The following is a 19,449-nucleotide window of genomic DNA, read 5'->3' as shown; positions in this document are numbered from 1 at the left end:
AAGAAGAAAGTAGAAGTCTTCTATCTCTAAAAATATTCTTAACTTCACAGGGTATTTTCAAACTCAACTAAAGATAAACACAACAGTGACCTGCCCATTAAATGCCATTTTCTCTACAAGTCTGCCCATATTTTTTAATTAAGAAGTGAAAATATGTTTTTAAGTGATGCAAAGCTAAGATGAAATTAATACAGTGGAAGGGTTGTTTCTCAACTCTGGTTAAGCATCTAAGATAATAATTTTCTTAGAAATCTGTTTTTTCCTAGAATATAGTAAACAAGAAATTCATCATTTCAGCAACCACTTATGTAGCACATGATTCTTTCTCCTTTCAATGGGGAAAAAAAAAAAGCACATAGGTTTAAATCTGCCACAAGGACTAGAAATTAAGTTCAATATTTGGCAAAATGCCATTATTCTGAAATGATAGAAATACCTCAACTTGTTGAGCCCTGGAGAAAGGAGGAAGAAATTTCAGCCAGAGCTGGAAAATGTTTGTATCATCAGGTTACATCTAACCCTGAAAACTGTAATTGAAGTGATGTGTTCCCTCCTGTTGCTGGAAACAATAAAGCAAATATTCCTCCTGGAGCAGCCATGGGAAATCCTCCTCATGATGCAAACTGAGCACTGTCACTGCACTTACCAAGTTTCTTTTCCTTGCACATCTACTGATGTCAAAGAGTTTTGACTCTTTTGCATCTCCCTCTGTATTTTGGGAAGGTTCCCCTGGCTGTTCCATGATTAACACACTCTCCTGTACCAGGATCAAAAGCAGCTGGAGAGGTGGAATTGCAGAAAAGCTCCCTGGGAAAGGGAGTTCAGAGCCTGCACTTCAGAGCTGCCCATTATCCACATTTCCCAGCGAGTTCTTTGCTTTCGGGTCCCCAAGGTAAGAACAGTAAATTATGACTTGAACTAAACAAGTCATACTTGGCTCCAAAATCAGATTTTCCTACCTCCAGTTTCAGGTCCCAGAGGTGGGCAGAGGAAATCCTGGTCACAGCCAAAGAAGTCTTTTTTGGCTCAGAAATAAATTTTCCTGCTTTCCTCGAGCCAAACCCTACCATTGAGAGCACCAGAGCTTTAAGCAATACTTGAACATTTCTTTTATATTATTTTGTTTTAGCAACCTGATTCTCCGGCAGTATGAAACTGTTTTAATAACACAGAATTAGGGGTTTTGGCCTCTTTCTTACATCAGTTTTGTTTATTGTCAAGTACAGTTCTGAGCCTTAATCATTTCTTTCTTCCCAACACTGACAAAGTGCTTTAGATTCTTCTTTTTGTGAAAACCTAATGCCTGAAATGTTGAAGTGAAATTAAATTATTCTCTTTAAAGCCTCTACAGAAAATACTGTGAGTTATAAAAACCTACAGATCCTTAAAGAATCCAAATGTTTGCCATTTAATCTCAGGGCTTGTGGCACATATTTAGCACAAACATATGGAAAGAAACTAAATTTGGATATTATACATCACAGTTGACAATGAGTTTCTTGCCCAAGACTGATGTCTGGATCCAAAATGCAACACTTTAAAATCCATAACCCAAGTTAATTAACAGTATGTCAGCATCAGATAACATGTCTGTGGGATTACACATCTCTTTCTGCCACGTTATTTATGGTCTCTAATATTACAGTTCACTGGTATTCAGTCAAGTTACAAACCATAAAACATATTTAGAAAGCAGGTTGATCACAGACAAGTCACATTAGTGGAGATGAGCCAACATCAAACTGCCAACATAAAATATTGGTCTCCCAAGGTCCCATTCTCCAACCCCTTCTGGTTGTGCACAGTCCTACAAGTATTAAAGGGATTACTCACACAAGTCAGAGCTCTGTGCAGAGTAAAGGGTTATGGAATTGAGGCTTAAGAGGACTTTTGCTAACCCAAAAAGCAGACATTCGAGTGTTTTTTCATGTAGAAGCTGAGCAATTTTAGTGACTTAAAGCAATCCCAGAAGTATCTAATTCCTGCATATTCCAAAGGAATTGTTAATCACTTGCATTTCCTATTTTTAAAGGGATGTCATTATAAATCACCTTATCAGGTTCCTCTTTGGTCCCTCTCCTGAGCACCTCTTGCTGTGGGGGAGCAACACCTGGACCTGTGTTCACAGTTCTGGGTCTGGGACAGTCCACCCTGGTTTGGGGCACTGGGGTTTGAACCAGATGCCTGCTGAAAACCCAAGATCCTCCCAAACCATTCCAGAGTTCAGCCAGTTTTCTGGTGAACAGACAAAATCCAAAGAAACACCAACCAACTACCTCATAACAGCAAATGCTGTAGCAATTCTATAAACTTCCACTGTTTCATTTGGGAAATCCAACTCCTTTCTGAGCCGAAAAGATGTTTAATCTTCCAAATTCCTTTTGTATCTATGCTCCTCTTTCTACAAAACTACTAATTCATCTTATTCAGTGGATATGTGAATCTTATTCCCTCACTCCATCCTTCATGCAACTCAGAAGGGAAAAGAAATGTGCATTAATCCAGAATTTTTAGGGGTATCTGATAAACCCAAAGCCTCAACTAAAACAAAACACTGTTCAATTTAAAGACACATTTCCAATAAAAACTATTTCCCTGAGCATTCTGCTAAAGAAGCAGCAAATGTGATGCTGAGAGCCCAGTGCCTGCCCTTCTCTCATCCAGAATTGATCACTGCAGGGCTTTGTGCACTCCCAGCTCTAAATGCACACACTCAAACCTTCAGTGCTTGCAATTTGGCAGCAACTCTTTCTATCCCTACTGAAAAATTCAGAGGTTTTCTTCAGTCTAATTAAAACAAAAATTCAACACAACACTGATTTTTAAAGTACAGTTACCAGAAATGGGCTGTACTGCCTGTGATTCTGTTCTATGAAATATTTGGCTGAACTCAAGGTAAAATCAAATACAGCATTTTGATCTTAAGGAACATAATCCACTGTGAAGACAATTCACCCATGGCATATTCTTTTCAAACTAATTTTGTACCATTTAGAAACCAAAACCACTGACTTTCAGGAAAACACTTGGAATTAATTGTAAAGTTTCAGCCATAGTACAGACCAAGGATTTCAAAAATATGCCAGCATATACTCCTAAAACACAGGAATTTCTAATTCTAGAAAGAGTGCTGAGTATTCTTTGAATGTCAGTGTTTTTATACCACAGCTCAGTGTATTATATTTTAGCAAGACAAAAACTGTTGTGGCTGAATAAGTGCTCCAAGGAATTATGCAAACACTGGAAGGGTGTTGCACTGGGCAGCCACCACTAACACAACCCTGCTGCTCCTTATAGGATGTGGGTTTTTCCCAGCAAGGCTGGAATTAGGCACCACTGCAGACAACAAAGAACCCTTTGGTTGTTCCCTTAAGCTCAGAACACATCTCTCAAACCAAAGCTGAGGCTGTTTGGGCTTTCAAGTACAAACCTATGATTTTCTTGTTTGATTTGGCACCGCTCATAACCAGAATCCAGTTGCTCCTGGTATTTATTTATTCTGTGATACTTCACTTTGTTTCTTGGCTTCACAAAATAGTCCCCAAAAGCTCTGGAAGGAACAGGAGGTGGAGCAGGGACAGTGGCTGTGACCACCCTGTCAGCAGCTGGGTGACATGTGGCTTGCACAGACCACTGAAAAGCAGTGGTGTTGCAAACTAGCCACTAATAAATTCTTTTTCAGTAAGTACAAAGCCTAGAAAAACACTTTTTCCATATTCCTTGGCTTTCTTTCCCTTTCTGAATGCCTGGCTTTGCCCATGAAGTGCCTACTCTAATGGAACATCATCTGCCCATCACACTGTGGAGCCCAAAGGAAGGAAGTGTTGATGTTGGGCAATTACACAGCAGTGCAACAGGATGCTGCTTTCACCACCTACTGACAAATACAAACAGTCACAAATTTATTTCACTGGAGGCCTTTCAAAATACTATTTTTAGAAGGCACTTACAAGTTTTTGCCTAAAGTTACATGAAGCTTGAATTTTCCAAATCGTACCGTCCTCAGTGTCCAGGAAGAGTTTATGTCCTGTCATAAATTCATACCTCAAAATTGCAAGCTAATAAAGCTGCACAGGCTTGGAAAAGGTTTGCAATTCCCCTCTCTGTGTAAGTGGGACACATAGTTACACTAAAGTTAACTAAAGTTCCACTTCAGGCAACAGGGATTAGAGAGGTGACATGTTACAATTAATAATGACCTAGGGTGTGACATACACTGCTGCATTATGTTGTTATATTACGATATAACTACTTTTATCTTTCAGCCCCTTTTCTGAACTAATCTGCCTTAATTAAAGCAGTATTTTCCCAGCATTTATCCCAGACCTTCCCAACCAAACACCCCACCACAGGAAGTCAGGCAGTACCTTCATTTCTATACAAACAACACACGTTTCAGAGCACAAAAACAGGCAAGTGCAGATGGAAACATGTTCAGCTGCTTGGCAGGGCAGGAAGTTAAGGAGCATTTTAACAATGCAACAGCCTTCACTGGCCATGTCAGACAAAGACTGACATCTCCATGATGGGTGTTTATTTGGGATGACAGAAGTGAGTGCTGTTCAACCTCCTACCTGTACTGAGGTAACTCAAAGAATTCAAATGGCACCGAGAGAAGTCCAAGGGTAAACACAGAGACAAAATATTTTATGTGTATTTGGTGGTTTAAATGTGATACAGAAACAGAGCACAAGGTGTGAACTGATATCCCACCTGCAGGTCTCTCACGTTGGGAAAGGGGATCCCGATGGTCACCACGGCCCGGGCGTTCTCGTCACAGAAGTCCAGCCCCTCACTGACCTTGCCCCTGCACACAGCGATGAGCAGAGCTCCATCTGCAACCATTCCCAGGGAGAAAAGGAGGATCAGAAGGAAGTTTCACCAAAATCTTTTATACAGCTACACCCAGTACAGTGTAACACCCTGTGTATCAGCCTCGGAAAGGTGAGCGGATAGAAAAGCAGATATTTCTTAGAGGGACAGGATTAACTCCCCCTTGATCAATAACTTTGACTGTCAACTAGCAAAATAATTTTACACTGTATAATAGAGTACTTTTACACTATATAATAGAGTGGTGACTAATTATGCAAGAACAATATGTATCTCCAACAAAATTTTATATGTTAAACCTTGAATTTTGCACTCCATTTTTTTCCATACTGTTATTCTTTATTCTCCATACTAACAGTGAAGTATTTTGAGAAAAAATCCTATAGTGGCTGGAATATAAGGTTAATTAATATCAGACTGATTGATTTAAATCCCAGCTATACAATGTACTGTAAGTGATTCTTTTAGAAGTCACTCTGCACCCCCTGGCAACACCTGCACACCTTTACACACCTCACTGGGATTATACATCACCCTGTACTTCCCTAGATCCCCAATATCCTCATGCCACAATACAAATAGCAGTGAATACAAACACTCTTCCTTACTTTTAATAACTTACTAAACTGAAGTCCATATAAGTACTTATCCTTAGCTGCTTCTAATTGTTAAGCACTTACAGAATCCCTTTATTCTTTAAACTTGCAGCTATTTGTATGTCTGAAGAATGTACCTTTTTCCCCTTTACACTTTATTGCATCATAGTATATGTTCAGCAGCTCATCAAAGTCACTCTTTGCCCCTCCCTGAGGCTCTGCAATCACTGTCTTCACCAGCTCCAGGTTCTTCCACAAGCCAGTGTGAATCCAGCGATCCTTCAGCTTGTCCAGCATCTGAAAACAAACACAAAAATCCACATCAATCACTTCAACCGTTCCAATAAAGCCCCCCAATATATTTTAGTGAAGCTCCACTATTCAGTTTTTGTATTTGTAAGTGCAAGTTGTCCTGCCATGCACCAAACTCAGCCATGCAGTACTTGGTAAACACGGTGGCCACTCATTTTGCTAATTAGAAATGATGCAGATTTTTGTTATCAAAGCAAAACTCTCTAAATCTGTAAGAATGGACACTAAAGAGCATCTCCTGGTATTCCTCAAAGCAGGGGAATGTCAACCACAGAAAAAGGGAAATCACCTGTTTCTCTGATTACCAAGTAAGATTTCCAGAAGGAAAGTTGGAAACAAATTCTAAATTATTCTGAAACAACTCTTTTTATCTTAAATTTCCAGAACACTTCAACATTTTCAAATTTACACAGTGAGGAAATATTGATGTAGGATTTACCAACAGCCTCCTCTGCTTCTTGAAGTTCTGAACTGTGCACATTTCACTCCAAACCAGGACATACTCAAATCTGGCAGGCAAATGAGCTTGTTCCACATTTAATTGAACTCCTCCATCTGAAACCTGCACTTGCCCCAGTTCATTCCTCAGAAAGGGACAGCATCCCTTAACTCCAGCCCACTTGCCTTTCCAGTGCACTCCAGCCAAGATCTTGGGATTTGGAATGGTTAAATTGTTACAAAATTAATCTGTCCCATCACCAAACACAGGGTTTAAGTGCTACAGTAAAGCAGAATTAATTGTAACTAATTGTTGCCATATTTGGGTTTAAAGAGAGAACACTTGCAAATTCATAGGAAACTGGTGACAAGACCCTTCCCATATTTCACCTCCTCAGCATTAAAGACCTGAACTCACTCCCTGACACTGAATATTTGGATCTGTTCCTTCTGAGGAACATGAGGGGACAAATACTATGTTATTGTTGCATTTCCCTGGCTTTCTTCCAGCCTCTGCTCAGGGAACTACACCTGCTTTACTCCTGATGTGACACCACCAGCAAGCCCAGCAGGAGTAAGTGCTGAGCAGTGGGAACAGTTTCCTACCCCCAGAATGGACCTGCAGAATAAATCATCTCTGCTAAACGTGTCTCTCCTCCTGTTTGTCCCCTTCTCCACCAGCTCTGTCATTTCCTGGCAGATCCTGCCTGTAATCTCTTTTCATATAACAGCTTGTAATCCTATGACAGAGCAATGACTGTCCATCTTCCAGCCCAGGCTGCCACTGTGGCCTCAGTTCTTGGATGTGACACGGAGAGAATTCTGGTAAAGAAAGAAATCAAACATATTATGGCTCTAAGTACATCCATTTGGGACATTATCAGCTTCCCAGATTTCATCCTTCCCCCTGTGAAACTGGTGCCCCCACTCAGCAATCCTTGTTAAACCCACTCCTGGCACTGCCTGCCATGGATGCAGAAGGAGCCCAGGAAGAGAAGGTAGACAGGAGATGTCTGGGTGTAACCAAATTCCACATTTCCAGACACAAAACTATCCCTGCTTCGACTTCTAAGGGTCCCTCAGCCCTGATTTTCTCCTCTTCAATCATCACACCCACTGCAATCCACAGGTATTTCTCACAAACACACCCCTGGGTTCTTGGCAGAAAAACTGTTGCTAAATTTAAGGGAACCAAAATCCGTTGACAGTCTCTGAAAGGGGAAGATTCCTCAAAAAAACCCTCCATTTCTCTCATATTTCAAAGAATTATGACTTCTGTCCAGAGCTGCAAATATAGCAGGAGAAAACCTTCCTCCAAATTCTTAGGAAAACATCTTTTCCATGGGTCACCCACCCCCTCCAGGCAAGGATCTCTTGGACCACAGCAGGTTCAGGTTGGTTTAATTGACACGAGCATCCCAACAGAAAATCTCCCATTTTTGATGGAAATAAGTGAATTATTCATGGAAATCTTTGGCAAGGACAGAGTAGTTCATTTAATTCACACACCAGCTATTACCTCTTCCATTAATGGGGTTTGCTGGGGATGGAAACTTTCTTGGAGGCAGGAAAGTATCCACAAACACACAGTGCCCATGGTATGGACAGGCACTAAAACAACAGGAATTATGGACCTGACTGAATACAAATAAATAAAATATAGAACACACACACGCCTCATCCGAGCCAGGAATCAAGGGCAGGTTTCTCATAAAAAATTATTTCACTTTGGGTTGAAAAAGTGCAAATGGGAGCAAGATATAATGCCAGGAATCACAGGAAGCAACCATTAATGCCCCCAGCCAGTCACTTCTTCTACCCAAGGGAATAATAGTTCCTGCAGTGCAAGGCAGGCTGTGTATATTTTATTAAATCCCTTAAAAATGGATTCTCAAATGGTTTATTAACAAATGGTCTTCCTCCAGGAGAGCAGAAAATCTTGTTAGAAAGAATCTGTCATCTTCCCAGGCACTGAAGGATGTTTACTTGGATAGCTTTTTCCCTTTAATTCCTTGCTGCAGTTTAAAGACACCTGTGAGCCACCATCCAGAAAAACCAGGAGCTCAGGATTTAGATTTGCCATCCATCTATGTCAGCATTCCCCTAGGGAAGCAGTTTGGGAAGTATTCCTGAAGTTTGGGAGTGGGGGGAAGGTGTTTTCCCACCATCTTTTGCCATTGTGCACCTGCCACTGAATTTCTTCACACAAAATATTCCTTAAATATTCCCAGGCTGAGTCACTTAATGAATGGATTGCACCTTGCCAACAGAGGAAAAAGGCATCACAGAGACCATCCCTCCATCTAAAGTGCTTGGGGAGGCAACAAAAACCTTGAAAGCATGAAAGGATGTTCTAGAGAAATACAGAATATAACAGATAATGACCCAAGCAGTGCCTGACAGCAGAGTAAAATAACTCTGGCTTTATTGGTTAGTTTAACAGCTATTAACTACTGATGCTAATTATCAGTTACAGTTGCACTCTATGTGCCTGTATACCTTTAAAACTCTGTGTTGCCTTGTTAGCCACTCATTTATACAATAACTGAACAAAAGGCATTTCAAGGTGAACAAAACTTCCACAAGTATCTTGTAACCCTTTAAAAATCTACCATTATACACTAAAAATCTACCATTATACACTAAAAAACCCACTCCTCCAAACCTGGCTGGTTTTTCATCTTGTTTCCATGTGATGATATGAAGCTCTACTTTTCCTTGTTATTCAAATATTCAGGTAGTTGAGCAGAGAAAGGGAGCAGCCATCAGGTTTTCCTTAATAAAAATCAGAGTATTGGCACCACGGTTAGTGCAAAAAGTCAGAGATCCCCCGGGGAGCACCATTGATCTAAAAGCCTTTTCCCAAGCAGCTCTTGCTGTGTTTGCTCCCAGAATTTTCTTTGTGAATAAGCACTGCTCCAAATCAAAGTGTGTCTCCAGCGGGCTGGAAACGTGTTTGAAGGGTCAGGCAGAAGTTCCACAGGCAGCACAAAACTTCAGGGGTGGGAAAGAGGAATCCAGGGCCAGTCCCAGCTGAGGGACAGGATGGGCACTGGAGTCCCTCCAGCAGAACCTGCTTCAGGAATCTGCTACACGTGGGACTAAAAGGGAGGCACTGGCACAAAACAGGGTTATCACCCAACAGTGTATAATGGTAGATTTTTAGTGTACAATGGTAGATTTTTAGTGTATAATGGTAGATTTTTAGTGTATAATGGTAGATTTTTAAAGGGTTACAAGACATTTGTGGAAGTTTTGTTCACCTTGAAATGCCTTTTGTTCAGTGATTGTATAAATGAGTGGATAACAAGGCAACACATGGTTTTAAAGGTGTACAGGCACACACAGTGCACAGTTATGCCTTCTTCAGTATCGGAAGACATTAATTTCTGTATCTTTGCTCTCCTCCTCCTCCTCCACTGATCTCCTCAACTCTGTTTTGCTTCAGGACAGAGTAGCTCAGCCCTCAGCGAGAGCTGTTATCTTATCAGAGCAGAGGAGGAGGCCGAGGAGTGCAGAGACCAAACATTTTAGCAAACCAAAACATTTTATCAAATGTTTTTGCTTCCATGCAGGGCTCCTATCTTGACAGAAAAACAACAGGTGTCAAAACCAAACAAAGAAGAGGCTTTTTTTTTTCCCCCCTTTCTGAAAACCCTGGAATTCAGAGACACTGGCAAGAAGAAATGCAGTTTTCTTGCCTCACTACAAAGTGTTTCCCACCGTTTGGGCTGTCTGCAAAAAACCAAGTGCAGGTTGTTTTACATCAGCTCGACCTGTATCTGCATCAGCTGCCTCCTCTCTCAGTAAAATTCAAGTTAAAATCACAAAGCCCTGCACGCTCTGCCAGGCCCTCCTGTGCCTGGGAGGCTGGAGGACATCACATTTTCCACTCCAGTAATCCCGATGAGCTCAGGGCACAGATGTTTTTCTAATGGCTCTAATTCCACAGGTATTGCATTACCTTTAATGAGCTTCCAGGAGGAGATTTGCTGAGTCAGCTGGTAGGTTCCAGCTGGAACTTTTTGTTCCAAGCCCCTCTCCCCTTGGACTCAAAGCTCCAGCCTGCTCAGGATGAGGGAGAATTCCCTGGGTGAATGTTCTGCTTCTATTAGGAGAGGATGAAACTGTCTCTGCGTTAGTGATAATCCTAAAATATATTCAGTCATTAAATAAATGCACTTGGTATGCTGATTAAACACAGTGGCCTTAAATTCAGGTTATTTCAAAGGAACCCTGGGGAGTTGATCTGGCCAGACTTCACCCATTTTTTTGGAATTACAGGCTCCTATTAAGTGAACTTCTTCAAGGACTAAGATGGTTTGGAAAAGCACAGAGTTAGCAGAAGTTATTTGACAGTTCTCTGAACTAAAAGCTTTGCCAAGCCTTGGTATGAAATGACCTGGAATCCTACAGGTAACTGAACTCCAGGACCATTGGAACTCCTCACTTTGGGAAAAACAGGACTTTACAAAGCCAATATTTATTTATTAGTACTAATTTAACCCTACTTATTTAGCACTAATTTATTCCATTTCCACCTTTAGTTAAAAAAGCCCCAATCAAACAAACCCAAACCCAAAAACCAACAACAGAAAATGACAAAAAAAAAAAAAAAGTCCTTTGAGGTTTAAAGTGAACAGAAAGGAAACAACAGAAGGAAGAAAGTAAACAGAGTTAAAATAATGGGAATAAAAGAATGAAGGGACAAGGAAAAACTGCCTGGAAGGATTACTATGAAAGGAAAAAGCTGAGTTTCCTTCCAAAAATAGGAGGGAAAATATTTGGGCTAACTAAGCAATAAAATCTAATGTCCATCAGCCAAATCTTTCAAATAAATTTATAGCAGCACTCTAGAACTATTAAAAATCACACTGTAAAAAGCACAACGTCCCTTAACAAGAGTAAAAGGTCACACAGATGAAAAGCAAGCAACGAAACCCAATCACATTTATCAACATCACCAAAAACATTCCACCCTTTCAGAAGCACTGACAGAACCTGCACCTTTGGGCCACGAGTCATTTCCCAAATTGGCAGAAATAATTTACATTTCCCCCTTGTTTTTTTCCCTTCCTAATCAACCCTTACACTTTATTTCTAAAGGTCATTTTAATCATATTCCTCACAAGAAAAAAAAGAAGAAAAAAGCCTGAATTTTGCTTGACACCCAGACATTTGCACTGCTCTGGGCTGGGACTACCCAGCCAAGAATAACTTAGGCCCTTGAATTATTTAAGCCCTTGTTCTCACTCAATTAGATTTTCATGAAAGGTTAAGCAATGGACTGATTCACAGCCCCTCCTCATGTTTGTGGGAGGGATCCAACACAAGAAAAGGAGGTATTTAAAATTCACTCATTTGAATGACTAAGCTGATGCAAAACACTCATGTATCTTTTCAGCATACTTTAAGTTTTAAATTCCATTTTCTCCATTTCTAATTCGAACACATTTCATTGAAAGAGAACACGAAAATATCTGGGCCAAAACAGTTCGTTTCTGAAGTCAAATTTACTTTCAAAATAAAGCATTAAATTCCCACTGTTAATGGGAAACTGGAGAGGAATATCAAGTGTCCCTATAAATACCCACTCACAGGTAACCTTTTCTTTATGTGCCCAAAGTAAACTGATTTAATGCAGCATTTTAATGGCAAAAGGCCACACAAAGATGTTATTCTTACCAAGGAGAGGCTACACCTGTTTTGTACTGCACATTTCCTAACTATTTATTATCATTTATTATCAGTGTTCTGACCCAGCCTGGTTTCCAGAGCACCAACTCCAGGGGAATTTCTGCCTGATTTCCTTTCCCAAAGTGTCCCAGAGCCTCTGGAATGAAATGCTCCATAACAGTAAAACAGTGAAGAAAAAATAAATTATTTGACATTTTTGCTGTAAATTGTAAATGTAGTAATTAAAGAATACAGGGAACATAATACCTTTAGGGAGTTGGAGTCCTGTGTTTAAGGAATATGAAGACCAGGCAATACAGAGAGGAATTTTAATGTGGAAAGAACACAGAAAAGGCCTGAAATAAAAGGAGATCTTGTGGAGGAATGAGCCCAGAATGTATGTTCAGGTCAGTCCAACTTCCAGGGGAAAACACACATCCCTCATGTTTTCCAGCCCTCATCAGCTGATGAGGAAGATTTTCTAATGAGTATTTAACTGTTAACTCTTACCATCCTCTACAGCAAAAACCTAAGCAAGTGCAGAAAATAAAAGCCAAATTAGCTAAAAGGAGAGTGATTTAAAAACCCTGAACTTGCCCAGTCCTGATTCCAAAATTAAAAAAAAAAAAAACAAACCATTAAAATTGCTGCGGTTGGAGAATGCTCAGCAGGTTCTTCTCTTCCATATGAAAATTCACATTCCTTGTAGAGTAGCAAGTTCAGGTTTTTAAAATCACCTTCTTTTTAGCTAATTTGGCTTTTATTTTCATTACTCCATGTGCTATTCCAAGAGACTGTTCCCTCAGATCTCTCTCACCATTTCTTCTCACCAGAAAAATGAGTCAGAACAATAAAACTTTCAGTGTGATTCGCAAGAACCTGTGTGGCAAAAGTGTCTTTTTAAGTCGAGAAGTGCTCTGCTGATTTTCTCCTGGAAAATCCTAAACAAACAGGAATTAAAAGCAAATATTTAGGACTGAGCAGGGTGTTGAGATGCCACAGCATCTCTCACATTTGTATTGTCTCTGATTTCCCACAGATGCTGGGAAATGCAGGTGAGATCTGTGTTAGCCCACACAGTGAGGGGGAAATAAAAAAAAAAAAAAAGAAGGGAAAAAAAATTAGATAAAGCTGCTGTGCAACTCCATAATTAAACTAAACCCTGAACACGGTGAAAAACCCCTGTCTTATGAACAAGGTTCTGATCACCATGTGCACACTCCAGCCCAATCAGAGGTGAATAATTCATCCTCATTTTCCAAGGCACAGTTTATGCATCACTCCACTCGGGGCCAGCACAGGGGATTTCTCTGGTGGGATTTTTCTGCGGGGACAAAGGGAAGCACTGAACTGTGCTCCTGTGCCACCAACCAACACTGCAGCCCACGGGAGGTCTCTGTGGTACCAACACACCATCAATTTTTCACTAAGCCCCTTTAAATAATGGAACATGTGAACGGCGACAACAGTCATGAAAAATGAAATGTTTTGCACGCCAAAGACTCCACAATAACACGGGTAATGTGTTGCTCCTGCAGTTAAAGGAGCTGCTTTTTTAAATAGAAATCTTTGCCCAAAAAACCCAACATGTTTTTCCCCCCACCCAACCCAAAGAGGCCTTTGAAGTGTTTGCAGCTGTTTAGGAAGAACCTGGTTCAAAACAGGGTTTCTTTTGTGGTTTTAAAATTAACCAAGACAAGAGGCTTGTGTGTTCCAGGAGCTGCTTGTACATCCACCCTAGGCTATCATTACACCTCCTCATTCCAGGGAGAGAGCAATCCTTCATGCCAGGAAAAGCTCTCCAGAAAAAAATTCCTTTTCAAAGGGTTGTTCAGATCCTGGCCTGGAATAAAAGCCCAAATGACAAAAGTGTCCCTGACTGAAGCAGCATCTCACTGCTGCCCTTCACGGGCTAAAAGTCAAGTTCACTCATCTTTGACCTCTTTTTTTCCAGAAAAAAATCCAAGGTGGTGTTAGTGGCACATCAGCAGTGAAGCACCACCTGGGAAAAGTGATCCAAAGGGATTCCAGTGGAATCCTGGGCATGAGGCCAACCTTGTCCAGGATCCTGCCACAGCAAACGGGGTCAGGGCAGGGGCCTGTCCTGGGGAACCAACTCCAGAGGGGAAAGGAACAGCTCTGGGGCTTAATTCTTCTCTTAACACCACCAGAACTAACTCTGAACTTGGGTTACTTGGACCATTTCTTTCCTCAACAGTAAATCCTTTGTTTACTTTCACCATGTCTTAGACAATATAAAATAAATAAATAAATAACCCAGTCATATATAAATAAATAACCCAGTATTTCATCAAAGTAGACAATTTCTCTCTCCTTCCCTTCTATCCCCCTAAAATAAAATGTAGGAAAAGATAAGAACAGGCTTTTCAGCCTATCTCAACCTTAGGAAAATAATTTCTTACCTCATGATCAAAAATAGGAGGAAAAAGCTGAAAACAAAGTTTTCAATGTAACACAGTGCAAGTTATTTGTTTCAAAGCATTTTTGCTAAAAAGAATCCATTACTGAGCTGTGAACTGAATCCAAATGCAAGGAATACTCTTTACAGTACATTGTTTCACCAATTAAGTGGTCTCACCAAGAAGCTTGGTTACCCAGTTAGAACCAAACCAGGATTTTCTAAGACAAGTTGGTTACTGACTTCCCAAGGAAAAAGAATTTCCCTGAATTTAAATCAGCCCAAGTATTCCTTTCAAGGCATTTAACATTCAGATTCTTCTGTATGCTGTTGCACTGCTGATGCAGAAAATGCTCCCTAAATATACCCTTTCAAGTATATTTTATCTCATATATGGTATTTTTCACACATGAAGAAGTCACATCTCCACCACATCAGCAGTGACCCTCTCAGACACGCCAAAGGGACCAGGAACTCTGCAGGTTGCAATGATTCAGAACAACATTAATGTCAAAAAAACCTGGGCAAGACACACTTTCTTCTTAAAAATGATGTTGCTTGTGGATGTTGTTCCCAATTCACAACTGTTGTTTCCCATCCTTTCTTAGCCTGTCATTCAAAGCTCTGAGCAAAAAGACATGTTGGCTGTAATTGTTATTTACTCTTTGGACTCCATCACTCACAGAGCGCAAAACCTCTTGACTGTGAAAACTCATTTTCAATGCAGTTCCTACTTAAATGGCAGGGAAAATATGCAAGCAGAAAGTGTTAATTACAAGGGAAATGGGAGCATGTGTTAACCAGATACAACAATTCAGCTCGCAGCACTTTGACAAGGCAGAGCTCAAGAAGTGAGAAACAATAATAGATTTTTTAGTTTCTTTTCCTGATGCTGTAAGCTCAGGGTATTTAAACCAACAGCCCAATAAAATATTAAACTGCACAGCTCTCAGGGTGTGAAACTCACAGGCCAAACACTCATCTCCTGGTGTGGCATCTAATTTTTTCAGACATAATATCCAATAATCCACCACCGACTGTCGCTCCGGGTTGTGCTTCACCTGCTGTGCAGCATCCCCAGAAATGTCTGCTCTGTGTAAAAAGCAAGTGCCACAGGGCACCTGAATAATTGCACAGCCCTTGCTGGTCACCACAGCAGTTCAGCAAGTCAGGGAGAGGGTGTTTGTTCATTCTGGGCAGCCAGGAATTGGAAAGGATGATGTGGGACCCAACCCACACCTGGAAATGTCCCCGGAGCCAACAGGGCTGAGGTTGAACATGGAACCCCCCCAGCCAGGGGGTACTCAAGGATTACACAGTGAGTAAAAGTGTCTCACTGCAGCAAGAGCTGCCTGTGGGCAGCAAACAGCCCCATTCCCACTGCTGGGGGGGGCTCCACAGCACGACAAGTCACAGCAGTTCATTCCTTTCATGTCACCTCAGCCCGATTTCCACTCACCCAGAATATCCACCTGAGTGGCTCTCTGGGTTGTTTGGTTAATATGCAGTGAGACACACTCAGGGAGGCTGCAATCTCACACCAACAGCTTCACAACAGCCAAATATTTCAGAAAAAGATCACCATTTCCAAACAAGCATTCTCCTATTAAGGTCAACCCCTGGAAAACATGTTTAAAAAAACCCCAGTAATGTTTCATCCCTGAGACTGAAAAGAAAAAAAAAGGGATGCTCACACTCCCTGCCTTGAGTGTGCAATATCATCCCTTCCCCTGTGCTGTCTGACACTTCCCTGACCTCCTGAGGAGTCACCTCAGTTCACAAGGCCACCTGAAAACTAACCAGGAAAAAAAATGAGGAAAAAAAAGCAATAAAATCCTTTCCTTGTTCAGATGTGAATCAGCCGACACGGAATTCAGAGTAGTACAAGAAGGATCACAGGGAAAGGATCACAGGGAAAGGATCACAGGGAAAGGATCACAGGGAAAGGATCACAGGGAAAGGATCACAGGGAACCTGGTCATTCTCCTGGATCATCTCCTCTGCCTTCTCTAGGCATATCTGAGGTTTGGATTGCCTCTGATTTCCCAGAAATCAGGGAAATCACTCCCTAAATGGTGCAGATATCCAGGATCCTGTCACACCACTTCAGGAAGAAAACATATTGTGCAGCTGTTCAGATTGTCAGTTATGACCCCCCAAAGATCAGATTTGGTCTCTGATGCAGCCCAACATTTCCTTGGCCTGCTGCTGGTAACCACCAAAAAACCCCAAACCCAGACAACTCGAGGTCAAAAACTTGTAAGTGAAAACATTCTAATAAATCAATATAAAAGTTCAGGAGAACTTACACTCCTCTGGAGCACAATCCAGCACTACTGGCCATGTGTCTGCTGTAGCCTCTGTAATTCCACAAAAAATGATCCTGTCAGGGTGTGAACTGCCCGAAATCTAGTTTGGCAGAATAATTTGACTGAGGACATGAAAGATAAATATTATATACCTGGTTATAGAAAAACTCTTATTCTAATTATTTTTGTACAAACTTCATTATTCCTTCTGCTACTGTTCTTCCCTATTTAAACCAATTTCACCAAAATAGTCTTCAGTGTCCAAAGCAGAGAAAAAAAGAGTCCTGATGGAATGGTTAAAATCTTCCCTCACACAGTGATTTTTACAGACATGCCCAAGTCAGTGGGAAAACCTGAAAGGGGAGACTTCAGAAATCACATCAAGATTTACAGGAGCTATTGGAGCTCTCAGAAAACACCTGAGATAATGTACATGGAGCCTGAAAATTGTTCTTTTGGATGAATTTGAGCCTCAATACAGGACAGTTTATGAGACAGATATTTAAATGATGGGAAAATAGAGAATTAAACTGAAAGTAGATACTGTATATGATTAATGGGAGGAAAAAAACGTCACAAACCCATAAAACAAAGAAGCTGAGATAAAGTTCAGAGAGAAAACTACCAGTGCAGAGTAGGAGTGAAAAAGAAGCAGTAAAACAAAATTCTATCCATGTTTATTAGGCACAAATGCTGAAATGAATAATTTTTGAGCCATCTGAATTCATGTCTCATCAGACAGAAATCACTCCACCAAGATTTTCAGCAGAGTGAGGCAAAACAGCCCAGCTCCAGAACCTGGCAAGGAGCCCTTTCCTTCCAAAGGAAAGTCAAACACCCCAAAGGGTCACCCCAGGGTCAGGAGCCCCTCTGAGCCCTTCTCAGCCCCCAGAACAACTCCAGGGGCTGCCAGGGGCATTGCCCAGCCCGTGGTGCCAGGACAGAGCTCAGAGTGCTCCTCACAGATTCCCCAGTTCCATCCCTCTGCTCTCCTTGCCCTGGGAGGCTCTTGCCCAGAGTCTGAGGGAACAGGGATGACAGGACTGCAGCCCCTAAAGCCCTCTCCTGGTTTTAGGGTTTCTTTCCTGCTGTCACAGCCCTGCTGCAGCTGTTTGGCTCACAGAAACAAGGAAGGGAAAGCCTTTCCCTTGGGAGCAGGCAGCAAGTGCTGGGCAGAAAGTGAGGAGCATTATTAATTTACAATTATTTCATAACTCACCCCTGAAGTTCCAAACCTGTTCAAAGGCCTCCTCCCTTTTCATCCCAGTGAATGTGATGTTGGGTACCAGCTGTGGTCAGAGCAACTAAAACTGAAACATTCCTGTTCCCTGCATCATTTTAAGGCTGTAACAGTGTCAGTCACATTCCCCACCACGAAAATGATGCACAAAGTTAATGTTTATGTGACTTTAAAGAACAAATCTCTGTTGTAAACCACACTTGGTGTGAACAGATCCCTACAGCCTGCAAATATTTACACACAGGAGTAAATCTGCTCCTTGAAGCATTTCTAGAGGATTATCAAAGAGAACATGACCTTGATAAAGCATTTCTCCTGCATATAATATATAGATACACCTAACAGGAAAAAAAAAAAAAACAATCTTATGGAATTTACTAGATAATTCCTCTCATAAGCTCTAAAATCAGTGTGACTAAACCATCTGTGGTGCAAACAACTGTTTTCCTATTTAATTTCCAATTCCCCCTTTTAACTGCACAACCCTAATGGCTCCCAATTTTTTCCTCCATACACATTACAAGCAAAAAGACACTGTGGAATGTTTATCTCTTATCTGGATATTGTCATTTTACTGTCTCAAACTTCTTAAAACAAGCTTTTGGCCAGGGAGGAAATCAGTCAGCATCAGACCTAGTGGGGAAACCCTGCACTTGCTCAATGTCTGTGGCTTTACATAGTTCCAGATGTTCAGAACATTAATAATGCACTAACTCAAAACCTCTTTTTGAAACTTTAGAATGTGCAAATTGCATTAAAACCTCTTTGCCCTCATTAATGGTATTGTTACAATCCCAGTCCTCTGGAAAATGTTTTTTGGCATTTGTTTAACTTTGTGATATTGCCATTTACTCATTTTAACAGCTTGAATCTTAATGCTTTTAATAGGCCTGGCTAAACAGACTACCATCTTTTGGAAATTTATTGAAGTAATTTATTAAATAAGGAAAAGTTGTTTTGTTTTATCGATGGCAGAAAAAAAAATGGGTCACTTAACTTATTTACAAATCTGTGTTTCGGGCAAGTTTTAGAAATTCAAATGTTCTGTTGGATTTTCAGTGTTCAGTTCGTTCTGGGTGAAAAGAAATCCTTTCTCCCAATCTCACGTGTCTCAGCAAGAAAAGGGTCTGTCTCAACAAAGAAGAGCAAGTGACAAAAGCTACTTTATATCACTATAAACTTACCTCAAAATTCTCAAGGGAAACAGCCAATGCAGTGCAGCATTAATTAATTACATGCTGATTGTGCCACCTTCCAAACTCACACAGTCCATGGCAATGCCAATTTATGATCAGCAAATAGTTTGGGCAGGAAGGAACCTTTAAATGTGTCCCAGTTCAACCCCCCTGCAACGAGCTTGGGTTCTCAAGGAAAAGAATTCTCATCAATTCATAGATTTTCCTGATGAAAACAGTCACTCAAACCCACTAGTTAAAAACATTTTGCTTCCCGAGTTATGACTCCTCAATTAGCAGCTACAAATTAACCAACAATAATCCCTCAGAGGAGAACATAACAGAGCAGCCCTGCCAGCATTAACATCCCTGTCCAAAGCTTATTTGGTACAACAAAAAAAAGCTCCTAAGAAAGGTCAGTTAATTCATCATGATGGATTATCACTAAATT

The 19,449-nt window shown here is 40.9% G+C and overlaps 1 protein-coding gene across 2 annotated transcripts in view; it reads right to left on the bottom strand.

Annotated features, from left to right (window-relative positions):
- BRIP1 (BRCA1 interacting protein C-terminal helicase 1) overlaps nucleotides 1-19,449 on the bottom strand; it is a 96,329-nt gene that overhangs the window by 57,613 nt on the left and 19,267 nt on the right. For both annotated transcript variants that reach the window (XM_032707695.1, XM_032707696.1), the window contains exons 16-17: nucleotides 5,567-5,726; nucleotides 4,714-4,835 (exon numbers count right to left, since the gene is read on the bottom strand). In XM_032707695.1, coding sequence (XP_032563586.1) covers nucleotides 4,714-4,835; nucleotides 5,567-5,726 — 282 coding nt within the window. The remainder of the gene's footprint in view (nucleotides 1-4,713; nucleotides 4,836-5,566; nucleotides 5,727-19,449) is intronic.

Source organism: Chiroxiphia lanceolata, chromosome 20 (genome assembly GCF_009829145.1).
Source record: "Chiroxiphia lanceolata isolate bChiLan1 chromosome 20, bChiLan1.pri, whole genome shotgun sequence".
In the NCBI taxonomy this organism is placed as follows: Eukaryota; Metazoa; Chordata; class Aves; order Passeriformes; family Pipridae; genus Chiroxiphia; species Chiroxiphia lanceolata.
Note: the sequence above shows the minus strand (reverse complement) of the source record. Positions and strands in the feature narration are given on the sequence as shown.